The 19,933-nt window shown below is 41.3% G+C and overlaps 1 protein-coding gene across 1 annotated transcript in view; it reads left to right on the top strand.

Moving 5' to 3' along the window:
• RPGRIP1L (RPGRIP1 like) overlaps positions 1-19,933 on the top strand; it is a 120,495-nt gene that overhangs the window by 76,105 nt on the left and 24,457 nt on the right. The window contains exon 23 of the mRNA XM_055146186.1: positions 17,811-17,994. Coding sequence (XP_055002161.1) covers positions 17,811-17,994 — 184 coding nt within the window. The remainder of the gene's footprint in view (positions 1-17,810; positions 17,995-19,933) is intronic.

Genomic DNA, 19,933 nt, shown 5'->3' on the forward strand with positions numbered 1-19,933 from the left:
CTGTCAGAATACATTACCTAGAGCAGCCTTTCCTGTCTAAGAATATAATAAGACTCAATTACAATCCAGAAGTCTAAATAAACATTTTGGATTTTATTCCATAGGCATTAGGGTGATAGTTGCAGTGATTTTGTTTTCTATCATATTCATCATCAAAAAGCAGCATTTAGGTCTGGGAAATATCCCAAAGGGCTGGGGAGCCCTGGGCTCAATCCCCAACATTGCATACCCACCCCTGCACCTTGCCAAAAACCACGTCGAGCGATAGCACAGTGGGTAGGACGTTTGCCTTGCACGCGGCCAACCCAAGTTCGATTCCTCTGTCCCTCTCGGAGAGCTCGGCAAGCTACCGAGAGTATCCCGCCCACATGGCAGAGCCTGGCAAGCTACCCGTGGTATATTCAATATGCCAAAAACAGTAACAAGTCTCACAATGGAGACGTTACTGGTGCCCACTCCAGCAAATCAATGAACACTGGGACGATAGTGCTACAGAGCACGACAGTACTACAGTGGACGTCAGTCCAAGGAGACATTTTTGATTGTCACATTAGAAGGACCTGATATTGACATCTTGTTGGATGGAGGGTTAGGCTTGTTAGTCAATTTGCTAAGTGCACAAAACCCACAGTGTGTTTCATACTACAGGTGAAAACCCTGTATTGGGCCTGCAGTGGACAGTGTATATGTCAGCAGCATTGCGGCCAGCTCACTGGAACTCTGCATCACTCTTAACCAGGGTAGAATAAGGAAATTCAACTTAACGATGATGTTTGATGCAAGAAAGAAGCATTCTAAAATATGTGGGGTTAATTCTGATGCATACATACGTTTTTCTTTTGACTATACTTAACTACTCCTGGAAAAGTAGTATGTGTGAGATACTTTGGAACTTAGCCACAACCTAACAGAACGTTCTCTGTTTCATATATGTGATTTTCTATATGGTTGTAGAGCTTGTCTCAAATGCGTGAACATCAGCTACAGCAAGCAACTTAAAGTAATGTCTATGCTTCCATTAATCAACTCCTGTGTACTTTTAAAAATTAAGTCAACTTTTAGGGCCGGGAAGATAGCTCACAGGACTGGATTATATGCTTTGCATACAGAATACCTTGGTTCAATCCCTGGCATCATATGAAACCCCCAAGCACTGAGCCAGGAGTAGCCCCCAAACATTGCCAGATATGGTCTCAAATCCATCCAACACCCAAAATAAATAGATAAAAATTAACTTTTTATAGGAAGTACTGACCCACTCACTACCTTATTGTAATAGGTAAATTTTAGTTTTGTTCAACTATATACCAAATAGAATAATAATGTACTGTGTAAACAGGAACAAAATTCAAGAGATCAATGTAATTATGAAACATACTATTGTTTTTAATTTTTAATATTTTCATTTAGTCACCGTGAAATTACAAGGTTATTCATGATTGGGTTTCAGCATGCTGTGTTTCAATGCTAACCACTTCACCAGTGTCTAATTCCCTCCACCGACTTCCCCCGACCCCCATTAACTTCCCACTCTGCTTTAACAAGAAGCACTTTTTTTTTAATGTTTTTGCATCATGGTTTACAGTAATGTTGTTGATTGGTTTTCGAACATCAAAAACTTCACCACCTTTTAGTAACTACCCTCCACCATAGACTCTTCTCCCTACCTGTCCCACCCCCCACCCTCCTCAAGTGGCAGAAACATTCCACTCTTTACTTTTATTTCGTTTGTTTGTCTTGAGACCACACCCAGCAATGCTCAGGGGTTGCTCCTGGCTCTGCTCCTGGCAATGCTCAGGGGATCATATGGAATGCTGGGGATTGAACCCAGATGGGCTGCATGTAAGGCCAGCACTACCCACTGTACTAACGCTCCAGCCCCATGACTATACCGTGTTTTTTTGTGTAGCATGTTAACAAATCATTTTAACCTACACCAAGGAATCTTTTCCTCTTGAAGACTGGAAAAGTTGTACAGAGAACTCTGGCTTATATAAGTTTCACCCATATTCACCAATTGTTCACATTTTGCCACACTTGATTTGTCCCTGTAATTTCTGTTCTCACTTGTATGTATGTGCTTACATGTACATCTGCATTTATTTACACATTTTTATTGCGGTGGGTGGGTTTGGAGGCCGTGCTTGAAGGTGCTCAGGGCTTAGTCCTCACTCTGCTCAGAGATCACTCCGGATGGTACTTGGAGGACCCTGTGTGATATTGGGGGTTGAATGGTGCCAAGCTGAGTGCAAGGCAAGCACCTTAACCCCTGGACTATCTCTTCAGTGCTATAAATACATTCTTTTCTATATAATTGTGATGTATAGTTTGAGAGTTGCGGAGATCGTACCCCTCAGGGACCAGAAAGATAGTACAGCAGGCAGGGTGCGTGCCTTGCCTACCCGGGTTCAATCCCCGGCATCCCATAAGGTCTCCTGGGCACTGCCAGGAGTAATTCCTGGGTACAGAGCCAAATATGACCTCTGAGCATTTCAGAAGGTGACCCCAAAACTACTAATTTTACTTGTTATTTGTATGAGGAGTTGGGGCCATTCTTGGCAATGCTCAGGGATTACTCCAGGCTCTGTGCTCAGGGGACACGCCTGGCAGTGCTCTGGGGACCAAGTACTGTAAAGGATTGAACCAAGGCTTCCTGCATACGAAGCAGTATTTTGAGTAATAAACTCTAATTCAGTATTCACATTTATTTAAGAATGCAGATCACTGATACTGTAGCGTAGCCTTCAGTTTGGATTTGGCGGTGTTATCTCCTCTTAGGCTCCCGTCTTACATTTTGGTAGGAATACTGCAGAAACAGTACTTTGACATCAGGAGACCCGGCATGCCGTTTGCCCATTTATTCACGATGATGGTTTTAGTTGAGCTGTTATGTGTTAAACCCTTTTTAGAGCTTAAAAATATTTGTGGCTTATTTGTTTCTTCTCTCAACTCCTCTTTTGGACCCTTGATACAGAGCTTTCGCAACTGTGATAGAGCTTTCCTTGCAAGGGATTCCTAAATGGCTGTTGTTACGGACTACGCACATCCTGTGTAATATCTCCTTTAATTCCCGCAACAACTCTACATTCCTCAGCATCTGCTCTGGCTCAGAAAGAAGAGAAGAATTCACAGCCCACGGAGGTCACCTGGGTTACAGTGCGTGCTTGTCCTGTGAGGAGCGTGGAATTATGCAGGGGAGCTGTGGGAGCAGTCAGGAAGGGTGCCCAACTCCACCTGGGGGACCCTCCTCAGGGAAGAAGACTTTGTAGACTGAGTGACCCGTGAGCCAAGTATTGAAATTGGCTCCAAGTTAGCAAGAGTCGGGGAGGGATCGTCATAGGCCCACAGGAAGGGAAGCATGAGGCTTTGAGCGGATGTGGTGCTTGACTTAGCCTTGAAATTCACAGTGCCTTCCGGATGGACTGTGCTGATGGGACCCAGGGCCCTCTGTGTCCCCCCCTGCAGAGCCTGAGGTCTCTCCTGAGGTTCTTTGAACAGCCAGTGAAGGCGTTTAGGGGAGAGAAGGAAACCACTCATTTATTTAGCAGATAACTCAAGAACATTTGCTCTATTTCCGTCCTTACTCTAGAGACTGGGGATATCACAGAAAATAAGTGCAATAAGGCTTGTTCTTTTGTTGTTGTTGTTTTTTCTTTCTTTCTTTCTTTTTTTTTTTTTTTTTTTGCTCTTTTTGGGTCACACCTGGCAATGCACAGGGGTTACTCCTGGCTCTGCACTCAGGAATTACCCCTGGCCATGCTCAGGGGACCATATGGGATGCTGGGATTTGAACCCAGGTCGGCCGCGTGCAAGGCAAACGCCCTACCCGCTGGGCTATCTCTCCAGCCCCACTTTCTTTTTTGATCTGGCTTTTTGATTTGAGGGGGAGGCAACATCTGGTGGTGCTCCAGGACTATTTTTTGGCTCAGTGCTCAGGAGTCGCTCCCAGAAGTGCTCATACACAGCGCCAGGGATCAAACCCAGAGGCCTGCTTGCAAACACGAGCTCCAGCCTGTTGGGCTTTCGCTCTGGCCCTTGGGTGGTTTTCCCCTTACCCAGAGATCCTTCTTGACCTGTCTCATGTACCATCCACCCTAGCTATCACCAACATGTTCTGTATGTACATGAGCTTAGAATTTTAGTTCTTTTTTTTTTTTTTTCAGATTTTGCATGTGGGTTTATATACAGTCTTTGTCTTTCTGTGTGACTCGTTTCACAAAGCACAGTGCATTCAAAGCTCACCCAGATTTCGTTCTCATGACTGCATAATATTTTCGTGTGTGTGTGCGTGTGTGTGTGTGTGTGTGTGTGTGTGTATCACTGTATCACTGTCATCCTGTTGCTCATCGATTTGCTTGAGCGGGCACCAGTAACATCTCCATTGTGAGACTTGTTACTGTTTTTTGGCATATCGAATACACTATGAGTAGCTTGCCAGGCTCTGCTGTGCAGGCAGGATACTCTCATTAGTTTGCCCATCCTCCGAGAGGAACAGAGGAATCAAGCCCTGGTCGACCATGTGCGAGGCAAACACCCTACCCGCTGTGCTATCAGTCCAATATATATATATATAATATACACACATTGTCACGGTCACTGTCATCCTGTTGTTCGTCGATTTACTTGAGCGGGCACCAGTAACGTCTCTATTACACTCAGCCCTGGGTTTTGTTTTTTTTTTTTTTGCTCACACCTGGGGATGCACAGGGATTACTCCTGACTCATGAACTCAGGAATTAACTCCTGGTGGTGCTCAGGGGACCATGTGGGATGCTGGGAATCACACCCGGGTCAGCCGCGTGCAAGGCAAACGCCCTACCCGCTGTGCTATCACTCCAGCCCTGAGATTTTAGCAGCCTCTCCTTACTCTTCTTTCCCAACAATTGGAGGCTCTTTCAGGGTCAGGGGAATGAGACCTATCGTTACTGTTTTTGGCATATCTAATACGCCATGGGTAGCTTGCCAGGCTCTGCCGTGCAGGCGGGATACTCTCGGTAGCTTGCCGGGCTCTCTGAGAGGTATGTTTATATCTTTTACTGTATTTGAGATATAAATACGCCATTGGGGAGCTTTCAAGGCTCTCCCGTGCAGGCAGGAAACTCTTGGTAGCTTGCCAGGTTCTCCAAGAGAACTAGGCTATAGGATGTCCAAGCTTCTGGGAGCTTGGTCTTATAGTCTCTGGATGTTGGCCGTAGTTGGGATTACATGGCGCCGGGGGCAGTTTGTGGGTGTGGCTGCTGGAAAATGGGGAGTCTGGGTGGAGAAGGCCCCGTGCCAATCCGAGCAGGCTTGGAGATCTCAGCCCCAGGTCCTACACACCTGGGTTCCTCTGCCAATCCCTCCGGTGTGTGTGTGTGTGTGTGTGTGTGTGTGTGTGTGTGTGTTTGTGTATATGTATATATATATATATATATATATATAAATTTTAGCATACATCTAGCATTTTCTTTAGCTATCTTTCATTCATACATAAATGCTTAGGCTGCTTTCCTATCTTAGCTATTGTAAGTAATGGCACAATTAATGTGCGGGTGCATATATTTTATCCATACAATTCTTTGATTTTCTTTGGATTCCCAGCAAGAAGTAGAATTAGAGGATTGATATAGTAGTTCTAAATTTAACATAAAAAATTTTTGAGACATTTTCATACTACTTTCCCCAGTGAATACACCACTTTATCCTGCCAGTGCACAAAGAATTCCTTTTTTTCCTCATCCTCACCCGAATTTGTTATTTCTTGTCTTTTTGATGACAGCCACTCCTACAGGCCTCACCAGACTCTAGTCCTAAAATAATTTATACTCCTGAGTTTTGTCTTTCAAACTGTGCTAACATTGGAGGTACATAAACTGATATAAAAGTAACTGGATAACTCTTATCCTTACTTTCTAGATTTTTTTAAAACAGGTGTTACCCTTTTGTGTCCAAAATTATGACCAGAAACAGTGTCCTTAGATAAATATAATTTATGCCAATTACACTGTAAGTTTGAATTATCTACTGTACTGTGTAAGCAATTTAAGATCATTCCATTTTGCAATTTAATATCATTCTATTTTGCAATTTAATGATCCTTCCATTTTTTTTCCATGTTACAGAATCTGACAGCTCATAGAAATGTTGATCCTTAAAAGCAATCTAACAGATTTCCTAGGACTTAGACATATTACTTGGTTCTTCCTCTTTTCCTCATGTCTGTGATGTATAATTAATCATAGATTACTTCATTTTGTTTCATTTCATTTTCAACATTTATGAGCTTCACTTTGTCAGAATGAAATGCTTGTCCCCTCCTTTCTTTTCCAAAGTGGCATAATTAGTGTTAGCATCTTTTCTAAGAGGCTACATAAAGTTTAGTGGCTGGATTAAATCAAGTTATTAACATAATATGCTACCCAATTTGCCCCCATCTCTCTTCGTTTCCAGGACATCAAAGTGCCACAGAGCACCAGTATAATCGGGCCTCGCTGGCCTGTCAGATTCCGTCAGCCTGATGACTGCAGCTTTTACCCAAAAGCTTCTGGGCATGATAATTAATGAGATTTTTTTTTTTTTGGCAGGAGGCGGGGGGGGGGGGGGGGGGGTCATGTTAGCCTGAGAATTATAAAACTTTGGACATGGCTTTATGAATATTTTATTAATTTGAATAATCAAAAATTAGCAGTATATAGATTTGATGTATAATGCATAGATTAAATGCTTTGGTTTCAGTCCTCCAAATAACATTTCAGAACTGAAAGTTTGCGTCTGCCACGGCATTGAAAGAAGGGATGAACTATCCCTCCTGCACGTTACTTCCAATATGTGTCATTTAAACGGTCAGGGGCGCGTGTGGTGTGCCAGCAGCTCGGATCTTGGCATCCTCTCAGCGCGCGGAGCAGGGCATGGGCTCTCCCGTGCTGCCCCTGCTCCCGTCGTTTTCTTTCTCTGTCCCCACTCACAGCAGTTTGGTAAGAGCTGCCAGGTTGAATTGCCCTAGATTGCAGTTCCACCTGGAAGCCGGGCGCTCGCGAGCAACAGGAGCCGGCAGCATGCCCAGGTGACTGCAGCAATGGCCTTCCGCAAAGCAGATCTTAAGGCTTTGCAAGGCAAAACGCCAAAGGTATCTCACTACATTTGGAATTCATAGTACTAAAACTTATTCCGTCATTTTAGAATCAAACATAATAGCCTCTTCGTGAATAAAATAAGACCCAGTGTTTTTTTTTTTACCTTTGAAATTTTAAACTACACAGGGTCGGTTTCAAAAACTGTTTTAGATAGAGTTACTCTCCTGATTGCAGTTTATTTGAAAACTATTTTTATGTTGTACAATTTAATTATATCTCATTGATATACCAGGTACATCTTTCCATAGCAGTATACTTGAGATCTCTGTCTCTCTGTGTCTGTGTCTGTGTCTGTGTCTGTGTCTGTCTGTGTCTGTCTGTCTCTCTTTCTCTCTGTGTCTCTCTGTCTCTGTCTCTGTCTCTCTCTCTCTCTCCCCTCAGGGATCACTCCTGGCAGGGCTCTGTGTGCCAGAAAGCAGGAATTGAAAAAAGTGCATTTTTATTCCTATCAGATTGTAGTTTGTTTGCTCACATCACACCCTTTGCCAAACTGATGCATAAACACTTATACCTCACTGATGATTCCACTTAAAAATAATTCGGCTGAAAGGTTTATTCGGCATCAGGGAAATAGCTCTCAGGGTGAAGCACAGTCCTTGCATGTGCGAGGGTCTCAGGTCTGATCCCTGGCACTTCTGGATCCAAACATGACTGGGGAGGTGCCCTTGAGGGGGAAAAGGCATATTCATATAGACGTGTATATTTTTAAACCGGATCGTGCTTAGGAGAAACTGAGGAGAATGCACAGAAGTATAGAGAGCAAGCCCTGGTGCCCGGGGCAGGAGTGAGCCAACTCTCGCCCAGAGGCCTGTCTCGGCTCCTGCTGAGTCCCGTCAGTGACTGGTGTTTTGGAAGACACCAGGCATGTCCTTTCTGTCGTACCTGTGGCTGCTCTTACTTCAGAGCCGCTGAGTGCTTGCTGCAGGGACCATACGCCTGCGGTGCCTCACGTACCACTTTGTGACCATGTCCAGGGAGAAAAATTCCCACCCGAGTTAGGGAATGAGTGGAAACAGGAACTTCCCTATTTCATTTTGTAGGCTTTCTGCTGTTGGATTGCTTTTTTTTTAATTGTTTTTTTGTTTATTATTATTAAGTGTGGGGGGGTGCTCCAAGGCAGTTCTTAGGGGAATTGGGTGTTGCTCCAGGTAGCTCTCAACCTGGCTTTGTAGGCCCAGTCGTTGGACCCAGTGATGGGGTCCTTGGGGGCCACCAGAGCTGCATCTGGCAGTGCTCAGGGGGCCATATATATATATATATATAGTGCCAGGGATCGAGTTTAGGTTCGTGTAGGCATTATCCGGCGCCTTTGACCTACTTCACAGCCCTCTCCCTGCCGTTAGATTGTGTTAATGATGAGTTAAGAGTGCGTCTGAAAAAGGAAATGATGTATTAGCTAATTTTGTATTAAAATTAAAAGTATTTGTATTAGGGGCTGGAGCAATAGCAAGCGGGTAGGGCATTTGCCTTGCACGCGGCCGACCCGGGTTCGATTCCCAGCATCCCATATGGTCCCCTGAGCACCGCCAGGAGTAACTCCTGAGTGCAAAGCCAGGAGGTAACCCCTGTGCATTGCCGGGTGTGACCCAAAAAGCAAAAAAAAAAAGTATTTGTATTAAAAGTAATAGTGAACAAGCCATTTAATGTGATGATTATCATAAGCGACTGTTCCATGAGCATCTTAGGAAGGACCAGTGAGTTCAGGAGCAATCTTTCTCCCAAACCAGAAGCATTCGCATCACTTGGAAACTCGGGAGACCTGCGGGTTCCTGGGCTCCACCCAGCCCACCAAGTCTAACACTCGTGCGGGTGTTGCCGAGCAGTTCTGTGCTTCAGGCCTGCCAGGTCTTTTGGGGTACGCAGGTCTGGGAACTGCAGCTTCTCACCAGGGCCGCACGTAAAAATCACCGAGGGACAGTTTTAAATGCCAGGGTCCAGGCTCCACTGAATCTGTTTGACTAGAGTTTCGTGGAAAGCTTCCTTGGCGTTGCCAAGTGAAGGCAGAACTGAGAACCACCATCCTCAATGACGGGGAAAGAGGAGTGGCACCTCCACGTCACCGGGAATTGAGGGTAATTTTAAAATTCCTTCCTTCTTTCATATCACCGCCATCATAAGCCATGGTCGGAGGTGGAAACGTGTCCCGGCCCTGAGGTGTAGTAGGACAAGGAAGAAAATTACAACAACTGTCTTTGGAACATGTGGTGACAATCTTTTGTGGTTTGCAGACCATATATATGCAGGGATTGAGGTGGTGTGTTAGGGAGTCAATGACAGTGTTCTAAATATGAGCACTCTTAGGACTGGAGAGAGAGTCCAGTGGGGAGGGTGCTTACCTTGCATGCTACAAATCTGGGTTCAATCCCCAGCATCCCAGATGGTCCCCCTACCACTGCCAGGAGTGATTGCTGTGTGTAGAATTAGGAGTAACCCCTGAGCATCATTGGATGTGACCGAAAAACAAAAAAATACATACACATATATATGTAAATACATACATATGTACATATGTGTGTATGTGTGTGTGTGTATTTCTTAACCCCAAGGACCATTTTTATCTCCATCAGTGAAATTTTCAACATTACATTTGATTCCAACATTTATTTGTTCAATGTAGAAACTTTTTTTAACAGAACCTGTTAAAAGATCAACGGGTTATTGGGCTGGAGTAATAGGACAGAAGGTAGGGAGCTTGCCTTGCAGCTGGATAACCTGAGTTCAATTCCTGCAACTGTGTATGGCCCCCTAGCCTCCCCCACCAGGAGTGACCCCTGAGTGCAGAGCAAGTAGTAAGCCCTGACAAAATATAGGTTATTGCCACTGAGGAAAACTGATTTTGTTTTATTAAATAAAGACATAATTACCTTGACAGCTTAAGTTTATTGTTGCTATTTCTCCTGAAAGGTTCTTTTTTTTGGGGGGGGGGTCACACCCGGTGATGCACAGGGGTTACTCCTGTTTCACGCACTCAGGAATCACCCCTGGCGGTGCTCAGGGGACCATATGGGATGCTGGGAATCGAACTCGGGTCAGCCGCATGCAAGGCAAACGCCCTCCCCGCTGTGCTATTGCCCCAGCCCCCAGGGTTCTTATTTTAAAAATACAATACTTTCCACGCTGATACACAGAATGGAGGGTAGGGTGCTTGCCTTGCCTGTCTCTAACCCAGCTTTGATCCCCAGCACCACATATGGTTCCCCCAGGCACTGCCAGGAGTGAGCTCTGAGCACAGCCCGGTGTGCCCCCCACCAACACCAAATAAATAAAAACAAAACAAAATACATGGAGCCAGAGAGGTAGTACTGTGGGTGGGAGCACTTCCCTTGCACATGGCTGACCCAGATGTGATCTCCGGCATCCCGTACAGCAACCCTACCCCCGTTGGGAGTTAGATCTGAGTGTGGAGTCTGGCGTAAACCCTGAGCATTCACTGCTGGCACAGCCCAGAAACCCAAGTAGAGAAATGCGTGAAAAATGCATTTGGGGGTCTGGAGCGATAGCACAGCAGGTATAGGGTGTTTGCCTTGCACACGGCCGACCCGGGTTCAATTCCCAGTATTCCATATGGTCCCCTGAGCACCGCCAGGAGTAATTCCTGAGTACAGAGCCAGGAGTGACCCCTGTGCATTGCCAGGTGTGACCCAAAAAGCAAAAACAAAAACAAACAAAAAATGCATTTGGTTCCTAGTAGAGGTAAGTTTGTAGCCCAGTAGGAAGATAAGGGAGGGGCCTTTACTTTTGAGTCTTTAAGATATTTCTACCCAACCCCTAACCTCAAGAAATCTTTAGAGTCATATATCAATATGAGTCCCTACCTGGCTTATATAGGTTTTGTCAGTTTTAGTGGCACGTTTGATTGTTTGAACCATTTTGAGCTTGCCTTAGACTTGCCCCCAAGTAAAATTTCAACTCTTAGAGGACATAGAAATAGATCACTGTTTCTCATTGCACTTCTGTTGTTTTGTCATAAAGTGCCACGTTCTACATAAAGGTCCCGTAAGTAGACTTTGTATTTATTTATATATTTGCACATATATGTGACAATTTTATGAGATAAAAATAATATTAATATAAATTCATATACCACTTGGGGAGTTATTTGATAATCCTGTGAAGTTGAATTTCTCAGAGTTGGCTGTTGCCAGCAATTCTCCTAAGACATTCCCTTGCATGTATTTTTTAAACCAAACAAACATAAGAGTATTCAATGCAACATTGCTTATAATAGTGGAAAAATATAAATTGTTCATTGCTAAAAAGGTGAACAAATGAAAAATAGAATATCTATGTCATGTAAGTGGGATTCTGTTCAACAGGATTGTGGGGGGTAGTGGGCATTTTGGAGGGGGACACACCCAGCACCACCCAAGTCTACAGTCAGGGATCTCTCCTGGCAGGCTCAGGAACCACTACTGAGCCCAGGTCAGCCATGTGCAAGACAAATGTCCTAGCCGCTGTACTATCCTCCGAACTCTACTCAACAGTGAGTATGAATGAGTTTGGTTTCTCTGAAGGGCTTCCTAATCCTTGCCTAGGAAGGTCGCTCCTGGAGATACTTAGCCCAGTGTGCTGGCCAGATGGTTCATTGCTTAGCCAGCAGTACAGTGCGGGGAATTGAACTCGGAGCCTTAGGTATGCCAGGCACGCCCCCTCCTCCTCCTCCACCACCACCACCACCACCACCACCCCCAGCCCTTTGAGCTACTTCCCTGGACCTTGAATTAATTCGATTTTCATTTCAAACATGGGAAAATAGAAAGATGTATTATTATTTATAAGAAAAGGCAAAGCCATGCATTTCACTGCTACGTAGGTGGATTGGAGAGCACTGGTGCAGAGTGAAGTCAGTCAGGACAATAGGGAGAGAATCAGAGTGCCGCTCTCATGTGTGGGTTACTGAGAAACTGTAGTAAGGAAAATTCCCAGAGGCAAGAAACCTGAGAACTGGTCTACACAAGTAAACTCACCAGGGCAAAGGGACAGGGGAACCAGGGCAGGATGAGGGGGGTGGAAACTGAGGTAGAGGTGGAGAAAAATGGGCACTGGTGGTAGATGTGATGCTAGAACTTTGTGTGCATAAAACCCTACCATTGGTGGTACTTAAATTTTTTTTTTGTTTTTTTGGGTCCCGGCAATGCACAGAGGTTACTCCTGGCTCATGCACTCAGAAATAACTCCTAGCGGTGCTCAGGGGACCTTATGGGATGCTGGGAATCGAACCTGGGTCGGCTGCGTGCAAGGCAAACGCCGTACCCGCTGTGCTATCACTCCAGCCCCTGTGGTGCTTAAATTTTAAAATGTTATTTTTAAAAATGCAGTATTGAGTAAATAAATAAATTACAAAATTTTTAATAGATGATGATGATGTTGATAAAAATCTAAAAACAGATAAATTTGTTTTCTGTGATGGCTATATAAGAAGTAGTTTTTTGTTGTTGTTGTTGTTGTTGTTGTTTTGCTTTTTGGGTCACACCCGATGATGCATAGGGGTCACTGCTGGCTCTGCACTCAGGAATTACCCCTGGCGGTGCTCAGGGGACCATATGGGATGCTGGGCTGGGAATCGAACCCAGGTCAGCCATATGCAAGGCAAATGCCCTACCCGCTGTGCTATCACTCCAGCTCCAAGAAGTAGTTTTTAAAACATGTTTGGCAATAATACACACCAGTGTCAGTGTATTTGTTACTCTGGTTTATAAAGAACAAAAATGATAGGAATTAGGAGATGCAGCTTTACCTGCTGCAGAAACTATTTTCCCAGCAATAATAGCAAAAGAGGTTTGACTCACATACAACAAACTGGCAACATTTGTTTGAGTACTTGAACATTACATTGTTTTCTCTACTTTTCTCATGTTTGAAACATTTTATCATTTAAAAGGTTAAATACATGTTCATTGTATAAATCTAGAATGAAATAAAACTCACATGTAATCTCACCCTAGCTAGATTTAAATCTAACTGACTGAAGGAAGTTGCAAAATCTGTATCATAGGCCAGTCCAGTTAAGCAATGCTATGTTTAAAGCTTGTCAAGTTGAATTAGTTTTTAGAACTCTTAACACTCCAATTCCATATGGCTGCCCTGATTGTTGAAACAGAGGAAGAATTCAACATCTCTGAAGTGAAAAAAAGAAGAAGAGGCATGCCAATGATAAACTCAAGTAAATACTATAGAAAAATGTGGTCTAAAATGTGAATTAGGATCGGTCAGGAAGCATTGGTGGAAATGGACCAAAATCAGGAGAACTATAATTTTCTTTCTCTCAGGCTAATACAAGCTGTCATCACATTTCTAGATCATTCAGTCACCTAATGTGTAGTGTCCATTTATTCAGACAGCAAAAAGTAAGTTGGATGCATTTCATATTTTAGTGACTTCGGTTACGTTCTCTTCCCCACAAACAAAAATTTTAAATGCTCTTTTTATATGCTGATGTTGGCATCTTTTGACTCGGGTTCGATTCCTCCTTCCCTCTTGGAGAGCCCGGCAAGCTACTGAGAGTATCCCGCCCGCACTGCAGAGCCTGGCAAGCTACCCATGGTGTACCCGATATGCCAAAAACAGTAACAACAAGTCTCACAATGGAGACGCTACTGGTGCCCGCTCGAGCAAATCAATGAACAACAGGACAGCAGTGCACAGTACTACATATGTTTTCATCTTTCTAACGATGAAAGCAAATAAAGCAATTGGTGAACATGACTAACAAAACAAAATACTGAGAGGAACATCATATTTATTGACAAAGGTTCACACTCATTCGAAAAAGAAACAAAACAGAAGCAGGCTCCAGCCTGTGCCCTCTGGCTGTTATCTGAAGAAGGTAAGCAGTGCCCTGCAGAGATCTGGCCTGTGACATTTCAAAAGCAATATTGCTCTGAACAGATACTATGCAGCTATCGGAAAAGACTCTGCTTCATTCACTCTATTTCCACCCTTTCCAGTTTTCCTAATTGGGCTTTTCCCCCATTTTTAAAATTATTCCGTTTTAGAGTATAGTAAAGACAAAATAACAATACCCCAGCACCTAGACTCTGCACTATTGCCCTGTCTTTGAGATGCTCATTTAATGAAAATCAGAACAAGATTTTTTTTTTTTATCTTTAGCCATCACCAAAGGATAATAAATAGGTAGACCGTACTTACTTGTTTTAAAGGGAAAACAATAATAATGGTTTCATTTGTTTCTGGCAACATGTAAAAGATATTCTGAATGTATAGAAGACATTGGCCTCTGTTGACTTTCTATCATGATGTACTTATTGGAAGCCCACTATGTGGTGAATGTTGATTAACACAAGGCGACTAGTGAGCCACCCCGCTAGGAGCTCAGAGGAGAAAGACACACGTGTGAACCAGCCCAGGCAATTCAGTGACCTAAACATGCAGTGAGGGCCTGGAGGAGAAACCAACTCATGCTTGGAGATCAGTTAACATCCTCATAAAGTAGTATTTGTGTGGACACCCAGGGCTTCAAATTAGTGGAGTTTGGTGTGATGAGACGAAGATTTCAGATGCAACAGCTGATTAACAAGCCAGCACAGATCTGAGGGATGGCTCTAGGGTAAGAGAAAGGTTCCCAAGCAGAAAGGTAACTCCTTTGGTTTTGACTTTTTTTTCCAAAGAGTAATGGTCACAGTTGCAGTCAGGAGATTAGGAGCACTTCTCTTGATACTGCCAGTTGATCCATTCATTGTTGATCCATTCATTGTCTACACTCCCTACCACCCCAGAGACAGAGTAAGCAAGATTATCTCTGTGCCACTGAGTTTTCGAGTGTCCTGTCCTACCTCTTCCTATAGTCCTGATTCCTTCTATTTTCATCCTTGTTCTAATACTAGGAAATTTGTGTTCTCTGAGTCCCTCCCTCTGATGAGCTGATAACCCAAAGCTATACTCTAGAGATGAAAATGTGAGATGAAACTCATTAGCTGACACTATCTTAGCTTTCAAACTTTCAACAGTTCAGTGGACTGGTAAGATATTTAGGAAGCAAAGTTAGATCCATAGGACATGATGGATTTTAAAAGTGGAGATAGCAAGAATTGCTCCAAGGTCTTCTGGTTATAGGTAATCAGCTAGATGGTGATGTCATCACTTGAGATAGGAAGTATCAGGATAAGTGAGATTAAATAGAGGGAGAATAATAACTTTATTTCTGACACTAAGCCTGAGTTTTTGGTTAACACAGTTGCTTCTTAATCTTCAAAATCCTAGTTGAAATTTTGATTCACAAGGGCATGAATACAGCCAGAATTATTCCATTGTTGAAAAATGAGTTGGCAGCTTTATTAGCCAAAAGTTACATTTGGAAAATTCTTTTGGGGGCATGCTTTCCTAGATATTATGCTATTTTGGAATTTAATGCTTTTTTGGATTTAATTTAATTTATATTATATCAAATGGACAAAGAAATAAAACTAATAACTTCTATCAGTTATTAAAAAGAGAATTCCGTTCAGAAAATTTAAAGGCACATGGAGGTAATGAGACCAGGGGGAGAAATACTAAGGAAAAAAAATAGGAAAAACATAAATTTCATAAACAGAATTTTAATGCTCTTAATTATTTTGCATAACTATGGTGGATTTTTTTTTTTCATTTCTTTGGTTTAAGCTGGGCTATTTCTTTGGCTGTGATCCAAGTAAATACTTACATTTAGAATTAGACTTTTCTCTACAGTCTTATTTGACAGCCTAAATTTGTTCCTACCATAAAGCATGTTTTCATGTGGGATGATATAGTTAATATATTATTACTAAAATAACAATTTAAATAAGTTTTGTTTCCCTATTATTTAAAAGTTTGATTTGCCTTTCCACTGGGTCCTAGGATAAACAATTACTATCTCCACAATACAGTGAACCTTTTGCACCTCTCTCACCCTTCTACGGCTATTTTTCTTAAATTCTTTTGTGCAGAACTAGGCCTGTCTTAGGAGATGTTATTGATACACAATAATAACTGTTTCATTTGCTTCTGAAATTTCAAGTGAAATTTCAAGTTCCTTTAAAGACTTAATTATCCATTGTGCCATATTTGTATCAGAACTAACGTGTGTGTGTGCTCTCTTTTGGCAAGCTCAGTATATCTTAAGGGGGAAAAAATATACATCATTTAAAATATTTTCTTTACCACATTAGTCTTCAGCAAGCAGAGAAGGGCTTTTCTGAAGTAAGATTAGACAATAGCGCCAACTTCATTTTTTATGCACGTGAATGGAGAGGGCTTGAGGTTATTAGTTGAAACCGAGTAACCTTTCCAGGCTTTCATCTCTTTCTTTTCAAATTTGAATATGAAAAGCATATTCAAGTCAAAGACCATCACTTTAATGACATTTGGCAGTCATTTGATTTATTAGGTTTTAGAAAAAAATTTCCTTTAAATATTTCATCATACTATGCTAATCCTAGTAATATTGCCAGCTGCAGCCTTGTACCTGTATTAGCGGAGACAGAATGGTGTGGAATTTTCTCTGTCATCCTAGTAAAATTTCCATGAACCTACTGAATAATAAAATAACCTTATTGAAATATTCAGATTTGGGTTTTTAGTTAAAGTGTCTTAGAATACATAATAAAAGAAAATGTCTTTTAAAAGAAAGGGGTAAAATTACTTCATCAAATATTGAGGGGGTTTGACAGCAATGGAAATTGTTCTTTATGGTGATATTTTTACAGTAGGATACTTATGCTTTTCCATTTCATTAATTTTATTATGTGCTTTTAAATAAGTAATCACTGTGGTGAATTTGTACACTGATACATGTTTAACAATTAACTTCTAAAAGTTGGTCATATAAACATCTTATTTTCGGCATTTTCTAATTGCTGTTTAAATTTATATAATTTACAGTGGCATACTCTGAATTTCATACAAAAGGAATTAGTAAGGAGATTTAAAATTTAAAAATTAGAAAAGCAGTCGTTTAAGAGATTATTTTAATGAGATCTAATTTTTAAGTCATAGTATATCAATTGTTTTCATTACTCAGGGGAAATATTTCTGACTCCCATAATGTCTATGACCCCAAAATCTGTTTAATGAGAGTGAAATAAAAATTGTACAGTTATGGTTTTAGTTGCTAATTCTGTAAAAAAATGATAATTAAATCACAATAGAATAAGTATTGATTATATTAAACAAAATTTTATTTTGTTTGAAGTATGATTAAATGAAATATTATGGCACAAAATAACAAAATTAACTAGTTTCTGCTATAGTTAATATGAATTCATACATTATGCTACACATATTAGCTATAAAGTATTCAACAGGCTTTGATATCTGAATAATTAAAACTTTCCCAGGTACTGTAGATTAAATAATAGCAGTGATAACATGTACATCATTGCATTGTTTGAAACAATGTCAGCTAATAATGTGTCATTCTGAAAGCACTCATCAATGAAGATTTTGTAATCTTCACTCTTGATAGACTACTCGTATTTATAGCCTCAGATGTAAATCAGGCGACTATTGCCATGGCACTGTTAACTTCAAACCCTGGGGCATTCGAATCTCATTCTCTCTCACTCTCTTTCTCCCTCTGCTGTGAGTAATTGTTCATCTGTAACTGTACAGGACGCAGTGCGTTCCAAAAAGCCCATTGGCCTCCGTGTTTTATTTTTCAATTGATAGTGGAAAAGAGTAAAGAAGTTTTATCTCATTAATTTTTTTTTCCTCTTTAAACAGCCATCTGAAAAAATTCGAATTGAGATTATAGCTCTAAGCCTGACTGATTCTCGAGTGACTGTAGATGACACTATTCAACGACTGTTTGTTGAGTGCAGGTTCTACAGTCTTCCTGCCGAAGAAACACCTGTATCACTTCCAAAGCCCAAGAATGGACAGTGGGTCTACTATAACTACAGCTATGGTATGGATAGTTATTGGCGATATAGTTTTGTTTTGTTTTGTTTTTTTATTTTTGTATCTCCTAAGATCTCTTGTAGCTCAAACTCTCTATTTTCCAAAGGCCAGATAAGAAGTCATATGGGAAATAAAGGATCAAGGTCAGTCAGTTCAAGAATCTGATTCCTCCTTCCTTTCATTGACTTGAACTAGCAGAAACATTTCCAACATTATCTTCCCAAGCTTCCTAGAGATCTCTTAACGGCAAACTGCAGAAAAGTAAACCACATCAAAATATTATTAGTAAAGAAAGAACTATGCAGTCAGCAAGTTTTAATGAAGACCCAGAAAAGAAACAAACTCCTCAGGCTTTTATTTTATATGAATCTTTGTAAAGTTCCTCAGTGAAATGTTTAGCTGGACTGGCAACAAAATTGTTTTTTAGAAATTGATTGGAAGTTGCAAAACTTGGCAGAACAGCAGAACAGATGTTTCCTTTTGCTCAAGAGTGAAACCTGTGATAAGCGCGGGGGTGTACTGGGTTTTGTACATTCTCACCCTGCAACCGGGGTCTCTTGGTGCTTTTGGTTGGTTGGGCGATGGTTGGTTGATTGACATTGTTTTGTGTCGTTTTGTTTTTTCTTTGACTGCAAGGTAACATACTAATTGGTTAGGGGTTTTGCAGGGATTGTTGGTGGCCAGCCTTCCAGGAGAAACCCAGAGATTTCTCCCAGCAGTTTTTCTCCATCCTGACTGCTGGCGGATGAGTTATGCTCAGAATTAGGGATTTTTGGAGATGCTGGAGAGGGAGGCCACCCACGTAATGCTGAGAGGCCTGAGGGGATGCTCAGGGGACTCTGTGGTGCCCAGAATCAAATCAGGTTCAGGCACATCGAGACATATACCCTAACTATCATCTGCTGTTCCCTAGAAATTAGTTTTTAGAGTTTCTTATGGGTCTAATGAATTAGCCATTCTAGTGAATTCAGTAGGAGTGTTTACCTCTTTCAACTTCTATTCCTACTTACTCAAGGTTAACTGGAAATAAGAAGATAATGGACTCTGTGCTTAGAAGAAAATTAATGCTGTTTTATGTCTACTATAAAATCATAGACTATCAGCATGTTTAACATAATATTAACCCATTTGTATGGCATAATGTTTTTTTTAAATTATAGTTGCATCTCCATTACAGAGGGAGTCTCTGACTTTCGGTTAACAAGTAACTATCTCATCTAATTATGATATAATTCACTTATTACTTGATATGATAGGTTAATATAACATAGCCTTCCTTCCATCTTCCAAATCTTATTAAATGTTAATGGCAGTTATTTTATTTCCAAATTCAGATGGAAATTTTAGAGGGCATTTAGTACATGCTGTCTCCTGTTTGAGCCCATGCCAATCTAGAGGTTAACTGAACCTTGCAATGATTTTTTTACCGTGCATTATGACTTGAATATATTCAGAAGGGATTTGTAGGCTGAGGCCTAAGTTAGGTACATAAAATGAGAGGTTTAGACTGTGATATCCAGGATTATTCATAGCCTAATTCAGTCTTTATTAAGAGGCGTTAATACCAGTTTCACCTATACAAAAAATATGCCTTCTTAGAGGGGAAAAAGTTGAATTCACTTGCTAGACATTAGTAGCAAGTACAAAACATTTTCATTTTATTGGACTTGAAATTTTTGCTTAGAGAATGCTAAGAAAGGAAGAAAATAGTTTGCAAAAATAAGATTAATGGTGGTTCTGAAGAATGTTGTCTGGGCTAAATAAAGCCTTCTAGGGAATTGACAGTGGGAAGAAAAAAGATTAATGAAATCATCTAAAGTTTTTATGAGTCTTATACAGATCTGGACCCTAAATCTCTAAAGATCGAACAGTCTGTCTTTTAGAACAATAAGAATTTAATTCAAAAGATTAAAAGGATGCAGAACTTTAAATTTTGCTACTAATGG

This window comes from Sorex araneus, chromosome 8 (assembly GCF_027595985.1).
Source record: "Sorex araneus isolate mSorAra2 chromosome 8, mSorAra2.pri, whole genome shotgun sequence".
NCBI classification, from domain to species: domain Eukaryota; kingdom Metazoa; phylum Chordata; class Mammalia; order Eulipotyphla; family Soricidae; genus Sorex; species Sorex araneus.